The sequence below is a fragment of the Ictalurus punctatus genome, chromosome 19 (assembly GCF_001660625.3).
Source record: "Ictalurus punctatus breed USDA103 chromosome 19, Coco_2.0, whole genome shotgun sequence".
Taxonomy (NCBI): Eukaryota; Metazoa; Chordata; class Actinopteri; order Siluriformes; family Ictaluridae; genus Ictalurus; species Ictalurus punctatus.
The window spans coordinates 25,046,438-25,061,853 of record NC_030434.2 but is presented as its reverse complement, the minus strand read 5'-3'; the positions used below and the strand labels follow the sequence as shown (position 1 = coordinate 25,061,853).

Sequence of the window (15,416 nt, the reverse complement as noted above, 5' to 3'; positions counted from 1 at the left end):
CCGCCACTGACGTGCCGCTTTTAAAGTGAACAACTTTTTTGTTTTGGTTAAGAATTATTTTGGGGTTAAATGTGTTTTTTTTCTGCTTTTTGTGTGTGAAAATTTTCTTGTATAAATAGAGGCTTGTTTCCTTATGGGTTTGTCTCTTAATCCCACGTATGGGAAGTTTTGGTTTTCATTATTTCAGTTTCTATGACTGAAACGATCTGTAAATTCTTACATTTATTGCATAAATAACAATAATCTTATTTTGTAAGAATTGAGTAGCCTACTGATGTTTTTTGTTCTGAGTGATGTCAAAATTATAAATTATAAGTGACGGTTAATTTGAACTGTCTGGCGCCCAAACCCCATAAGTAAGGTACCACGCTACAGAGTGGCGCCCCAACAGGGACTGAACTGTAACATTTAGAAAGTGTAGTTGGGGTACTGAACTTAACAGACTTGGACATTTGCGTTATTGATGGACTTATTATTATTGTGAAATACTGTGTGTGTGTGTGTGTGTGTGTGTGTGTGTATGTACTTATATTTTCAGATTTTCTGGTTGATGTTTACATGAAATGTATATTGAGACTGCAGGAGTCTGGGTAACTACTTGCTTCTCTGTATTGTTTCTCTTATTCCCTGGCCATGTCTACCCCTACACGTCCTGTTTTCCTTTTGCCCTCAGTAGATTGGGAACCATTTCCACCTGACCTTTCTACACCTATGCATATACATGCTTTGCCAACCTTAAGTACCCCAAGGCCTGGTCCTAGTCCACATAACCCATCACAAAGCCCATCTCCTTCACTGTCTTTGGACATGGAGATTGCATCATCTGCAACAGCATCTTCAGTTGGGGAAAATACAAAGAATCCCCTGGCGGTGCTGTCTACACATGAAGGTGCTTCTGCTGACTCTGTTCAATGTGAACTTCCTTTTGTGCTCCCTACCCCTGGAAGGGAATTGGGTCGGCTTACAGATCAGGCCCACGTCCATTTGGATATTCTGCAACAAAGGCAGGATAAAGTGTTAAATGAGTTGACCAAACAGGTACAACGTAGTAGATTCCATCTGGAATCAAAATTAAACAAATTCACTGAACAAACGGAACAAAGTTTTCGCAACCTGCATACCATTGTAACTTCCAATAAGGACAAGCAACCCAGGAAATGGATAATATAATGAAAGCAATTAAAACATAGTTGTCAGAAGAAAAAGATATGATTAAAGTCTCCCTTATGTCTGAGCTGGGATTTATGGTTGAGCAGATGCAAACTGAGTAGCCTACTGATGTTTTTTGTTCTGAGTGATGTCCAAATTATAAATTATAAGTGACGGTTAATTTGAACTGTCTGGCGCTCAAAGCCCATAAGTAAGGTACCAAGCTACACCATAAATACATTCAGTGCTGAGGTTAGGCAGCTCCTAAACAGCTGGAAATTCCATGTACAATAAAGTTCATGATTCAAGCTGGATCCAGGACTTTATTGGATTATTTTTGTAAAATTTCACAAAGTTAGGAATAGGGATGTCACGATAACCGATACTTCGGTACCAAGTCGGTACCAACATTCTTAAAACATGACGGTACTTGTCTTTCTGCCGTTCCGTTGGTATCGTTTGTAAAGAAAGTACTGAGGTTGCGATTCTTCCGAACCTGAAGGGGGCAGTAAACATGCGGGAGTGTTTTAGTCGGTCCACAAGTGATAAAGAAGAAGAACTACGCATCCGGAGGAAATTGCAAAAGATGCTATGGCGACAAGTTCAGCTCCTCCCCGACTCGTCGAGAGGAAAAGGGCAAGCGTCGAATATGGAAATACTTCGCATTCGAGGCGGATAAAAACAGACATGTAATTGATGCTCTGAAGCCGGTGTGCAAACGATGCCATCGTTCACTTCAAACAAAGGGAGGAAACACCTCGAATTTGGCGAAGCGCCTGAAAGACAGGCACCCCGATCTCTTCAAAGAATTCAAGATGAGTGAGTTTCAAGTCATATTAACGTGAAACAACCTGTAAAACTTCTAATCCTTAAACATATATTATGTTTGTTTGGAGCAGGTGCATTGTTGTCGTGAAACCAGCTAACGTTATGCTCCATGTAATGTTAGAGATAGACAGTTATTTGTTAATGATGCTGACACATTGCAATGTTATAAACTACCTCTGAATGGGCCACCATGCATCTCCATTCAGCCCGTGTCCTGTCAGATAAATGTAGCCTCATGTCACCAGACTAAATAATTATTTTAATTTTAATGGTTTTAATAAATCTTTTCGGCCTGAGACCATGTCAGTGAAGTAAAACTAATGCTTGCATTCAGCGTATAAGGTGTGTGTTTAGGAGCGCACCTTAGCACCTGTAGACTCACTGTTTTAGTCATTGTCAGACCGTGTTGGATAACTAAAATCAATCTCCCCCCCCCCCCCCCCCCCCCCCAGTATTAGCCAGAGGAGGATGTCCACCAGGAGAGTCAGGAGCAAAGTCTGCAAACATTAACACAGCCAACCTTTGAGCAGCTTATAAAAGGCACAAAAAGTATGACAAAAACTCAACGAAGAAAGGAAACTGGACAGGGCAGTTTCTGAATTTATATTCATGGATCAAGTTCCTGTCTACACTGTAGAAAAGCATGGATTCCAGCAAATGCTTCAGCAGTTCAACCCCAGATACCAGCTACCAAGCAGAAATTACTTCATGTATACAGCGATCCCCAAACTATACACCAAAACCAGAGACCTCATTTCAGAACCCCTCAAAGAAAAACCATGTTATGCCTACATATTTATTATATATCTATTTTGTAATTCCTTTTTTAGATTATGTGACTGTTGCCACTATTGTATTTTGTGTTTTATAATGCTCATGTTTAAATAAAGGAATTAATGTTTAAGTATTATTTATTTTTTACACACTGTGGTATCGACTTTGGTCTTGAGTATCGTGTATTTTTGCTGATATCGGTACCAACTACTGGATTTATGGTATCGTGACATCCCTAGTTATGAATACTCTGTATCTGTGGGATTGTCCTCCTGTACTGATGCTCCTGTCTCAGACTAAATAAAGTGAATAAAGGGTAAATCCATCAGACAGTTTTTCTGTAGTAGTGTTGAAGACCTGGCCAGTGCTCCTGTAACAACACGACACGGTAACCAGGAAGTAAGGGCAGGAGCGATGTCTTTATTAATAAATCAAGCAAATAATAAACAAGGAACGCGGTGTATACTGAACAGGACTGGCTAGATTACACATGGGACTAAAGTCTAGGCCTTACACAAAAACAAGGAACCAAGACCGCTAGCATACTACACGCATTCGCTACTACATGCGAACTCATCCTACATAACGTAAACGAATATAATACTGCGGGAAGTGCACAGCAACATGAGGGGTTTAAAGAACAAATATCATTAAACTAAAATCACAGACACCTGGAGTAAATCAGCCAGGGCTTGCACACGGGGAATAAAAACACAAAGGCTCCTGTCCAAATACAAAAAGTCTCGTGCACGCGCTCGCTCTGCAGCAGTCCTTGCACCTCGCCGCCGCAGCGCCATCTGTCTGCAGGAGCGTAACAGCTCCACATTTAAAAGGATGTGATGAATTAAGCTTGAAGTGAAGGATGAAAGGGGAATTATGAAATTAAATGGTTTATTTTTGGATTACATTACTCTTTGTTGGGTGCACGATGGTTTAGTGGTTAGCACGTTCACCTCACACCAACAGGGTTGGGGGTTTGATTCCCCCTGTGTGTGCAGAGTTTGCTGGGATTTCCTCTGGGTACTCTGGCTTCCTCCCCCAGTCCAAAGACATACATGGTAGGGTGATTGGCATGTCTAAACTGTCAGTAGTGTATGAATGGGTGTGTGAATGTGTATGTGATTGTGCCCTGTGATGGATTTGCACCCTGTCCAGGGTGTACCCCACCTTGTGCCCCAGGTTCCCTGGGATTGGCTCCAGGTTCCCCGTGACACTGAAGGATAAGTGGTACAGAAAATGGATGGATGGATGGATTACTCTTTGTTAAATATGGGCAATAAAAGGGATCAGTAATAAACTATGTTTGTAGCCTGTAATGCAACTGAACCAAAAGGAAAATTGGCTTCAGACGGATATAATTTAAACCAACTAATAACTGTTTCTACAAGAGTTTTGATATACAGTCAGGTAGAATTTCATTACTGTCTGTGTTATTAAGTCAGAACCTGGTACGGTTTATGAAAAGGTAATTTCATGTAAGAGAGAGAGAGTGAGAGAGAGAGAGAGCGAGAGCGAGAGCGAGAGAGAAGTGAGGTGTAAGTGAGATTCGCATGAACAGGACTGAAGAGTTTCATTTCTCCCAGAATAGAGCAGAAACTTCACCAGATTTTCAACTTCCTTCAGTCAAACTCACTGAAGCACAACACACAGCACTGAATCTACAGCTAATCCCACTCTCTCATCACACTGATCATCACTATTAACTCCAATAAAAGAACACACAACGTCTAAAACTCAACTTTATTTCAGCAAAAACTACAGGAAGAGCAACAGGACAGTGAAGAGAGTAAAGACAGAAATGTCAGCATTGTGTAGAATTGAAACTCTATTGTAGATGGATCATAAGCAGCTCTATGTTAAACTCTATCGTGGATCCACTAGCCTTCACACTGACTCTTTCTGAACGTGACCGGATGATCGACGTTGTTATGGGAGACCCTACAGCTGAACTCCTCCCCCTTTTCCCAGAGGTCTTTGCTGAGGGTCAGGGTGCTGCTGCGGCTGTAACGGCCGTTCTTCTCTTCTTCTGCGCTGGTCAGAACCTCGTTCTTCACCTGTGAGCCGTCCACTGTCCAGCTCACCAGCGCCCCCTGTGGAGAGTAGCCAGACAGCAGGCAGAGCAGCGAGGCCGATCCCTCAGACAGCTGCATAGGGGACGGAGGGAGCAGAGACACGGAGGGAGCTGTGGGACCCGCTGGAGAGGAGAAACACACACACACACACACACACACACACACACACACACACACACACACACACGCACACACACACACACACACAATATTAGAAATGATTATGAAATATTTCTGTAACTTTGTGGAACTGTCTGATCTTACAGAGTAATTAAGTCTAATAAAGTCTGACTTCATGACTGAGTTTCATTGAGTACTTTATTATTTGACATCAGTTTCAGTGCAGAGACAAAACAAACATGTTCCACACTGTAATTTATCTGGGAAAAATCATTTTTTATAACAAGTGTTATTACTTTATAGTTCAAACCTTCAGCATATTTAACTGCAGCAAATACAAATGTAGCTGATTACAGAAATATTCATTGTTTAACACAAACACACACAGCAGCTTTCATCTGGATTTTACATCAACACAAAGTAACTCTATTTATTAAATGTTTATTATAGAGGAACTGCAGAGTTATTGCATGTCGAATATATAGCGAGTGTGTAATTATTACATATTTAACATCAATAATTGTAGATTTGTTGAATGTTCAAGAACATTGATATGGGATCTGTTCTGATACTGAAATGTGTTCCTCATCAGAGCTTAATAATACACAATAACATCAATGATGCAATTATAAACATAAATAATCTGTTTAGTTTAAGTTTATTTATTCATGTAATTAGTAATGAACTAAATGGATTTTGTGTTAAAAGAAGAAAACACACTTACTGTTCACCACGAGTTTGGAGCCTCCACCAAAAGTCCACCAAAGTGATACATTCTAATGAAACCATCGTACAAAAACCTCCATCACACTGCAGTGCACACACACACACACACACACACACACACACACACACACACACACACACACACACACACACACACTTTGCATTACCAGTCCATGCTTCAGTGCTCTGCGAGTGTTTATAGTCCTGTGACTTTAACACTTCATGACTGAGAGCTGCTGCTCAGCAACTTCACCCACAGCAACCATGACTTTGATCAGCGTCTTCATCTGCACACTGGCCCTCTGGACTCAAGGTGAGAGTTTAACATCAACTCACAGCCTCACACACTTCATTTCATACGAATTCTACACCACTTTACAGCACAGAAACACAATCTATGTTTCTCTTCAGGATCCAGAGGTCAGGTGACTGTGACTCAGACTCCTTCAGTGCAAACTGCTGATCCAGGAAAAACAGTCACCTTCAACTGTAGAACCAGTAGCAGTGTGCTTGGTGGTAGCTATCTACACTGGTACCTGCAGAAACCTGGAGAAGCTCCTAAACTCCTGATCTACTATGCTACTAACTTACAGTCAGGAACTCCAGCTCGTTTCAGTGGCAGTGGATCTAATACTGACTTCACTCTGACCATCAGTGGAGTCCAGACTGAAGATGCAGGAGATTACTACTGTCAGAGTGTACATGAGATCGGTAGTAGCTATGTGTTCACACAGTGTTAGAGCGCCGTACAAAAACCTCGGTCAGTGAGAGTGCACAGAGAAGCACTGCTGCAGCTGGGAGCGACTGCAGGTGCTGAGGGGGAGGATGTGATACAGCACAATGACACACACTGTGGACGAGAGAAAACACACCACAATAACTCACTAATGCACACACACATCTGTGAGAGGAGTCCACCTTTCTCAGCTGTGGACATACAAACAATTCCTCATCATTCTCTTTCACTGCTTAGTAATTATCTTTATCCTCATTTAAATCATTAAGAAAGTATTTATTATATTTATATTTTGTTGCACATAAAATTGAGTTCTTCATGTTTAATATCAAACACTATTAGAGTTAATATTTTATTATAATAAATTTAATGTTCAGTGTATAGAGCCACATTATAGAGCTGACATTTAACTGAATGTGTTTTTAATTATTAACAAACCATTAGATAATAATAATAATATTTATTATTAAATCATTAGATATGATTAATTCAGTCTAGCATTCTCAAATCAGAATAAACACGAGAATTATTTAAAAGCATAGCAATTAATTTAAAAATAAATATAAAAAACAAATGTAAAATGTAATGCAGAAATACACATGTAAATGTTTTTTTATATCTTAATCCTCTATATTTAAAGAGTGTTTTAAAATAAATACATTAATTTCAGTAACGCAGCAAGGACACTGAGTGATACAGGAGTTTGTGTGAAACGTGTCAATATGATGCTTTATTTGTAATTAATTGGATGACATTAATTAGAAACTCTGTAAGGCACCGGTTGTATTTTTACATTAATTATTAACTCCAGTGTTTTACAGTTTCATGACTTTATTGCAGTGTGAAATGTAAAACTTTTGTCTGATTTTCTGTACAGATTCTTCAAAAACACTGCAACATCAGCAGCATCAACAACCCGAGACCAACAACAACCACACAGAAGCTCTGACCAGTCCTGCTCCTGACCAATCCCAATCTGATCCTGACCAATCCCAATCTGCTCCTGACCAATTCCAATCTGCTCCTGACCAATCCCAATCTGCTCCTGCTCAGACTATCTTCAATCTCACCCATTTCTGCAGAATGTTTGATCAATCACACAAACTCCCACATACAGTTTAACCATTCCCACCCACTCCCACATACAGTTTAACCATTCCCACCCACTCCTGCAGAAAGTAAGACCAATCTCACCTGAGGACTGTACCACAAAGCAAGCTCAACAGTCTTGGGGCTTCAGTACAATAGCCGACTTCACTTAACAAAACATTCATAAGCTGGGTTTTCTGGTATCACGACGTGGGTTAATAACTGGTTAAGTCGAGCCAGGCTTTCCTCATCAAGTCCTGTGCACGTTCACTTTAAAAAGAGCAGATCTCACTCTGATCCAAATGCTTGTTGGAAAAGCTGGAGACGGATCGGCTAAAATAGCTGACCGTGTAAATAAATCAGTTGTAAGAGGTCATTTTATTTTAATTCACATGACACTTGATGTAAAAGTAATTGTAAATGAAATAATTAGCAGTAAATTATGAGTAATTGTTAATCCTTTAAGCTGCAATCCCAACAGCGTTAGGAGATCTCGGCAGCAGAAAAGACCAAGTATAAAATATTTTACAAAGTGGGCCACTTGTCTTAATGTTCTTACTCACGTCATTGTCTGATTTCTTCCTCTGACAAAGTGCCCTGATAGTGTTTTTGTTACAGATAATAGGAGAAAGAATGAATAAATAAAACCTGCCTGTGGTCCTCCACCTCCAGATTATACACTGGCTGAAGAATTGGCCCTTTAATGGAGGACCATAGCTCTGAAATCCCTCTTCTGACCCAGGTGTCTCCAGCATATCAAAGTCTGGCCTGGCAGCACTACACATGAGGTGATTATTGTGTTCTGAACACAAGTGACTTTAGTGTATTCAGTACATTAATTCTAGCCAAATTTGAACATAATCCTGATATACAGATGATCTCTGTGTGCTCTGAGAGCTCTCTGGGAGGAAACTCACTCACTCACTGCTTTCATATGAAATTACCACAGTGATCTACACAAAGTCTTGTACATTCAAATTTATCTACTAGCAATATTTTCCTGCTTAATCCACAGGGGAAAAGACTTCCTCCAACCTAGGACCCCCATCTATAGCTGTAGCAGCGTGACCTCCGAGGTACATCAGTATTAAAAATGTGAATTATCTCACAGGGAGTTTCTCCTTCCTAATCATGCTTATACTGTGCAGCACTGTTATCTTTACAGTCTTAAACAATTGAAGTGTGACTTGAGAATCCCAAAGGTCATTTCTCTCCTGATCCGAGTTTTTGCAGGATCTACTTAAACTGACCCTGAGGTCCAGGCAGTGTCAATGGAAATGGAGTCAGGTACTTGCAGACGTACCCTCTCAGGTGTCTCCAGGTAGCCCATTAAATTAATCTATGATGCAGAATGGACAGGAAAATTTTAAGAAAAACATTTTAAAGCAAATCCATATACAGTAAGGTCGTCATCATTCATACCAAGCTGTACATGGTGATATAGTGTACACTCCCTGAGAATACGAGTCATGAACTGACCCAGGCTAGTAATGCTGGTCGTTAGGGACTGAACACAGGTCGTATAAACAGGGGAAAATGGTTTAATGAGGTCTATATTCATGTTCTGTTAAAGCCCAGTTACTACTAGGGTTAGGGTTAGATATTTCAGCAAGTCTGAAAATGAATACTCTACCTGAACACTGATGCTATGCACTGACTGTAGAACTGCAGCTGTTTTTCTCTGAATATATTGTCCATAGTAGCTTCAGTAAAAGAACAACTAGTTATGGTCAACTCCTACTTATTAAACGTCTACATGTTTACATTCACACGAGTCATTCAGCAGCAGGGTGCAGTGTGATAAACACAGTCAGTGCTGAAATCAGACAGCTCCTAAACAGCTGGAAATTCCATGTACAATAGAGTTCATGATTCCAACTGGATCCAAAACTTTATTGGACTATTTTGGTGTAATTTCACAAAGTTAGGAATACTCTGTACCGGTGGGATTGTCCTCCTGTGCTGATGCTCCTGTCTAAGACTAAATATAGTGAATAAAGTGTAAATCCTTCTGCTTATAAAGTTTCAGACAGTTTTTCTGTAGTAGTGTTGAAGACCTGGTCAGTGTTCCACATTTAAAAGAAGGTGATGAATTATGCTTAATTTCATGACTGTCATCACTGTCTGTGTCACACAGAGCTGAAGTGTCCAGAGTCATGAAGGAGTCAAACTGGAATTTTGGTAAAATGAAGAAATCAAAGTACAACAGACACTTAGCTTCACACAAACAGACTGATTTAATGTTTAACCTGAGAGAGAGAGAGAGAGAGAGAGAGAGAGAAAGAGAGAGAGAGAGCAGTGAAGTGTAACTGAGATTTGCATTAACAGGACTGAAGAGTTTCATTTCTCCCAGAATAGCAATTGGCAGTCCATGCTTCAGTGCTCTGCGAGTGTTTATAGCCCTGTGACTTTAACACTTCATGACTGAGAGCTGCTGCTCAGCAACTTCACCCACAGCAACCATGACTTTGATCAGCATCTTCATCTGCACACTGGCCCTCTGGACTCAAGGTGAGAGTTTAACATCAACTCACAGCCTCACACACTTCATTTCATACGAATTCTACACCACTTTACAGCATAGAAACACAATCTATGTTTCTCTTCAGGATCCAGAGGTCAGGTGACTGTGACTCAGACTCCTTCAGTGCAAACTGTTGATCCAGGACAAACAGTCACCTTCAACTGTAGAACCAGTAGCAGAGTGGATGATGGTACTGATCTCGCCTGGTACCTGCAGAAACCTGGAGAAGCTCCTAAACTCCTGATCTATGCTGCTACTCGCTCATACACAGGGACTCCAGCTCGTTTCAGTGGCAGTGGATCTAATACTGACTTCACTCTGACCATCAGAGGAGTCCAGACTGAAGATGCAGGAGATTACTACTGTCAGAGTGAACACTGGATCAGTGGTAGTGTTGTGTTCACACAGTGTTAGAGCGCCGTACAAAAACCTCGGTCAGTGAGAGTGCACAGAGAAGCACTGCTGCAGCTGGGAGCGACTGCAGGTGCTGAGGGGGAGGATGTGATACAGCACAATGACACACACTGTGGACGAGAGAAAACACACCACACTAACTCACTAATGCACACACACATCTGTGAGAGGAGTCCACCTTTCTCTTTATTCTGCTCTGCATGATTATGTCACAGTCACACTGATGGACACATAATGCAGTCAGATAACACCATAAAGTACTGACTCTACTGCTGAGACACTGAGACTCCTCTCTCATTCTCCAGAGTCTCTGTGTGTTTCTCCAGAAGAGACTGTTATTATCAGCTGCAGGACCAGTGTGGATGTTGTCTGAACCTTCAGAAACCTGGAGAAGCTCCTAAACTCCTGAAACACCAGGTATATCAGCATCAGTGTGGGATTCCACCTGGTTTCAGTGGGAGTGGATTATGGGACAGAATTTGTAAAAGTCACTTGAATATGCAGGAGATCAGTACTGTCAGACACAACTCATGCTGGTGTGGTCAACAGCTGCTCATAGCAGGGTCGCTGATCTTCATTTGATCATTTATTCCATAATCACTCCTTTTTGTTCATTTTGATCCCAAACTTTCTATAAGAAAGATATCAATTCTGTATCTAATACAGTTAGGGTTAGGATTACACTGACGTCCAATAACGGCTTGTACTTCTTTTAAACTCCTCACCATTACATCGAACACAATAATGGACTGAGCCTGGCTTACCTTTGTAGACTTCTCCAGTCCTACTGACCATTCCACTCTCTTAGAGCGTTTTCAGACCTGTAGATCTGTGATTTGTTCTGAAACGGGGACATAAATTGTTCAAACGTTTCATTTTGTCCTTGGCTCGGTTTGCTTTCACAAGGCAATTTAAAATCGTCCCAAAATGTGTTTATGCAAGTCAGGTGTGAGGAACCGAATTGTAAACGAATACAGATTGTTTTGGTGCGGATCCGAGCAAGATTGCAGTGTTCATATATGTCTAAATGAACCGAACCAAGGGAGAAAACACACCAGGTTCCGGAACAAACGCTCCAAATGAGCCAGGTGTGAAAATGCCCTTAGATCTGCTGACTCGGGTCTACCTTCCACTGCACACACACACACACACACACACACACACACACACACACACACACACACACACACACAGCTCTAGTTCATGAGCACTAACTCTAAAAATGCTCATAATATTTGGAACAAGACACACTTCTTTACACAACGCTGCAATACACACACTCAAAATTTAAATTAGTAGTTACTGTATGTGGTGATGTCATAACTGATTTAGTCTGTAGCCACGCCCACATCCCCAGTTTCCACCCATGACACCCATTCCAGCTCCACAAGTTCTGATCTTCTCACCTGTTACCAGTTCATCTCATTTACTATAGTGTGTGTACCGCTCTGTTAGTTACTCTCATTGCTAAGTCTTATAATGTGTATTATCCTTGCTCTGGTTTTGAGAGTCTTGCTCTCTTTGTTTCTTTTAAGCATCCTAGAGGCAGCCTTTATTTTGTCACATATACATTCAATTAGAAAACATTTTATTCACATTTCCCAGCTTATTAGGAAGCTGGGGTCAGAGCACAGGGTCAGCCATGATACAGCGCCTCTGGATGAGAGAGCGTTAAGAGCCTTGCTCAAGGGCCCAACAATGACAGTTTGGTGGTTGGGGCATGAACCCCTGACCTTCTGATTCATAACAGCAGTAAACCAAATATAAAGTCATTAAAAATATTTCTAGAGACCATTTTTAAAAACTGGAAATGGCGACCTGCAATGAAAAAGTATAGTTAAAAATATCAAGTGGGGGACTTCGGGCTGAGCATGTAAGTGAGAAGGCACGAGTGGAGTGAGCTCCCGAGCATTTTATCTTTTAATTGTACTTTTCAGGCAACCTGAATCTTTTCTAAGACATTTGGTGCGCTCCTCTTCAATTACTCGGTCCACAACTATAACCAGAAAGTAATTCTGAAAGACTACGGAAACCTAAATCTTCACCGAGCACGACGAGTCCTGGGGACAAACTACCGCTGGATTTTGAAAATCTCCGCACCACTTTAATAGCGGCGCTAACATCTACCATCGCAGTTCAGGTGAAAGCAGCTATCGACTCCGCTCTGGCCCCAGTTGTTGCGTCGTTTGAGAGTTTGAAATTGGGCACTTAATTACAAAATTCCTGCTTTTAACACGCATCTCTTGATATTTGGGGGAGATTTAAACTGTGTTATTGACCCGGTTTTGGACAAATCTAGCGCTGTTGCAAAGGCTCCCTCTGCAATGGCAAAGGTGTCCTCTGAGTTTATGGTTTGTTGTGGATAAAAAATGTCATAAAATAAACATAAGGGAGAAGAAGGAAAAACGGGCACCTAGACACATAGAAGCGGGATTAGGCGGATTGGAATTACGAGCAATTTAAGAGCAGTAATAGTAAAAAAGTCAAAAAGAAGTGTACGAGCTGAGGAGTGCTAAAAACACACACACTCGTACCGTCAAGGGCGGGCAGGTAGACACAACATACATACACACACACTCTCTTCCTCATACACACACATGAATAACTTTAATAGAATCTTATAGTAATAGAGAAACTCTATAAAAAGCAGAATTGTAGGATATGCAGGACAGTAGAACTGTAATGATATTAAGAAGTTGGAAGTACAGTAAACCGCTTTTCAAGTAGTATAAATATATATAAAATAAGAAATATAGTGAAAATATGAAAATAAATTGTAAACGAGAAATACAGGAAAAAAAGGAAAATATAACTTACTCATGATTCAGATGGTGAAGATTCTCGTCTCGCAAGGAAAGCCTTAATTTTTAGAGAACCATGAAGAAAGCCAGTTATAAGGGTGGCTGCCCCCCCCCTCGAGATAACGATAAGACCAAGGTCCCTCCCGGTTGTTTAGTCGTCTTGCTTACGTCATTTTTTTAACCTAGGGAAATGAGAATCCTGGTTTTTGAAGACCTAGGTAAAAGAGAACCCTGGTTTTTGAAGACCTAGGTAAATAGAAACACTGGGTTTTTGTTTCCTGGGTTGTTGGAAATGCCTGGGTTCTGATTTTATGTGTAAAGTAAAACCCCTGGTTTCAATTCTATGGGTAAGTGAAATAGGCCTTTTCTGGAAACCTATGGGTTATCTAGTGTGTAAATACAGTATAAATACTGGAGCTTAAGCTCAGGGTAGGGGGGATCACTTTTGAGAATTCTCATCGGTGTGGATCTCGTGTGGTGGAATGGAACAATAAAGCTGGACCCTTGCTTCTTCTCACTCACGGCTGGTGTATTTTTTCTATCTCCAACTGGGCTCAGAGGTAGATGTGAGTATTGGCTTCTAAGTTGAGTTTTAAATGTTTTTGGGTAATAGGCTAAATTCGAGCCAACAGGTTCAGAATGGTTACATTGATCCGTGGAAGTATTTTAACCCCAGAGTGAGAAAATATTCTTTTTTTTCTCACGTACATAAATCGTTTTCTCGCATTGATTACTTTTTTTATTAATAAATCTCTAATTTCTCAGGTTGTAAACTCTGAATATCTACCAATTGTTATTTCAGACCATGCTCCTCTAAGTCTTGACATTCTTCTACCTTCACATCGCGCCTTTCGTCCACCATGGAGGCTTAACTCTCTACTTCTATCCGATTCAGCGTTTTGCAAGTATATCTCTACTTCAATAGATGATTTTCTTCTTACTAATCAAACTGATTGAATCTCTTAGTCTTTACTTTGGGAAACCTTAAAGGCCTTCTTAAGGGGACAGGTAATCTCTTATTCTGCTCATGCCAATAAGCAACGCAAGGATAAGAAAAAAGAAATATCGGATAATATTCGAGCCATTGATGACCAATATGCTCTCAACCCGACCCCTGAGCTGCATAAACAAAGGCTTAATTTGCAGGCGGAGTTCGAGTTGTTATCGACAGGTGAGGCGGAGAGGCTGTTGTTACATACACGTGGCAATTATTATGAATATGGAGATAAGATCGGTCGGTTGTTGGCTCACCAACTGCGTAGCCGAGCGGCTTCGCACTCTATCACTCAGATTATGCAGTCCAGTGGTGCATTAATCTCGGATCCTATAGAAATTAATTCAACTTTTAAAAGTTTTTACTCCTCTTTATACACAGCTGGATCTCCTGACAATTCAGGTAACATGGACCATTTTCTTGGAAATATTAATTTTCCCGGAGTTGACCCTTTATTGGCATCTGAGCTCGACAGCCCCATCACCTTAGATGAGATCACTAACTCAATCAACTCATTGCAATCTAGGAATTCACCTGGCCCGACGGGTTTCCTGCCGAATTTCATAAGAAATTTCATGTTGTATTGGCCCCATTACTTCTGGCTGTATTCGAGGAATCCTTAGAACTAGGGACAGGGCCACAAACATTGAGACAAGCGTCTATAACTCTATTACTTAAAGATGGGAAGGACCCAACATTATGTCATTCGTACAGACCTATTAGCCTCCTCAATGTTGATGTCAAGATTTTAGCCAAACATTTGGCCTCTCGTTTAGAGGGGGTTCTCCCTAGCATTATTTCAGAGGAGCAAACCGGGTTTATAAAAGGACGGCATTCCTTTTCTAATATTCGTACTCTACTTAGCATTTTGTATTCAAAACAAAACAGCGCCTCATCCGAAGTGGTCATCTCTTTGGATGCAGAAAAGGCATTTGATAGGATCGAATGGGAATATCTTTTTACGGTGCTAAGGAGGTTCGGCTTTGGGGATGGACTGATGATATGGATCTGTTTATTATATGTGGAACCGCAGACTTCCATATATACCAGCGATGCTAAATCTGACTATTTTACTCTCACGGGGTACGCGCCAGGGTTTGTCCTCTGTCTCCCTTACTTTTTGCTATAGCAATTGAGCCTCTCTCGATGGCGCTTAGAACTCTTCCTGTATTTCAGGGTATAATCCGCA

General features: G+C 40.9%; 2 gene segments (V, D, J or C); both read left to right on the top strand.

Annotated features, from left to right (window-relative positions):
* The first annotated feature begins 5,933 nt into the window (after positions 1-5,933).
* Positions 5,934-6,409, top strand: LOC108279652 (immunoglobulin kappa variable 1-39-like). The segment is given in 2 exon segments: positions 5,934-5,982; positions 6,081-6,409. Coding segments are annotated over 2 exon segments (378 nt in total).
* Positions 6,410-9,956: 3,547 nt separating this feature from the next.
* LOC128635379 (immunoglobulin kappa variable 6-21-like) lies at positions 9,957-10,432 on the top strand. The segment is given in 2 exon segments: positions 9,957-10,005; positions 10,104-10,432. Coding segments are annotated over 2 exon segments (378 nt in total).
* Positions 10,433-15,416: the final 4,984 nt, after the last annotated feature.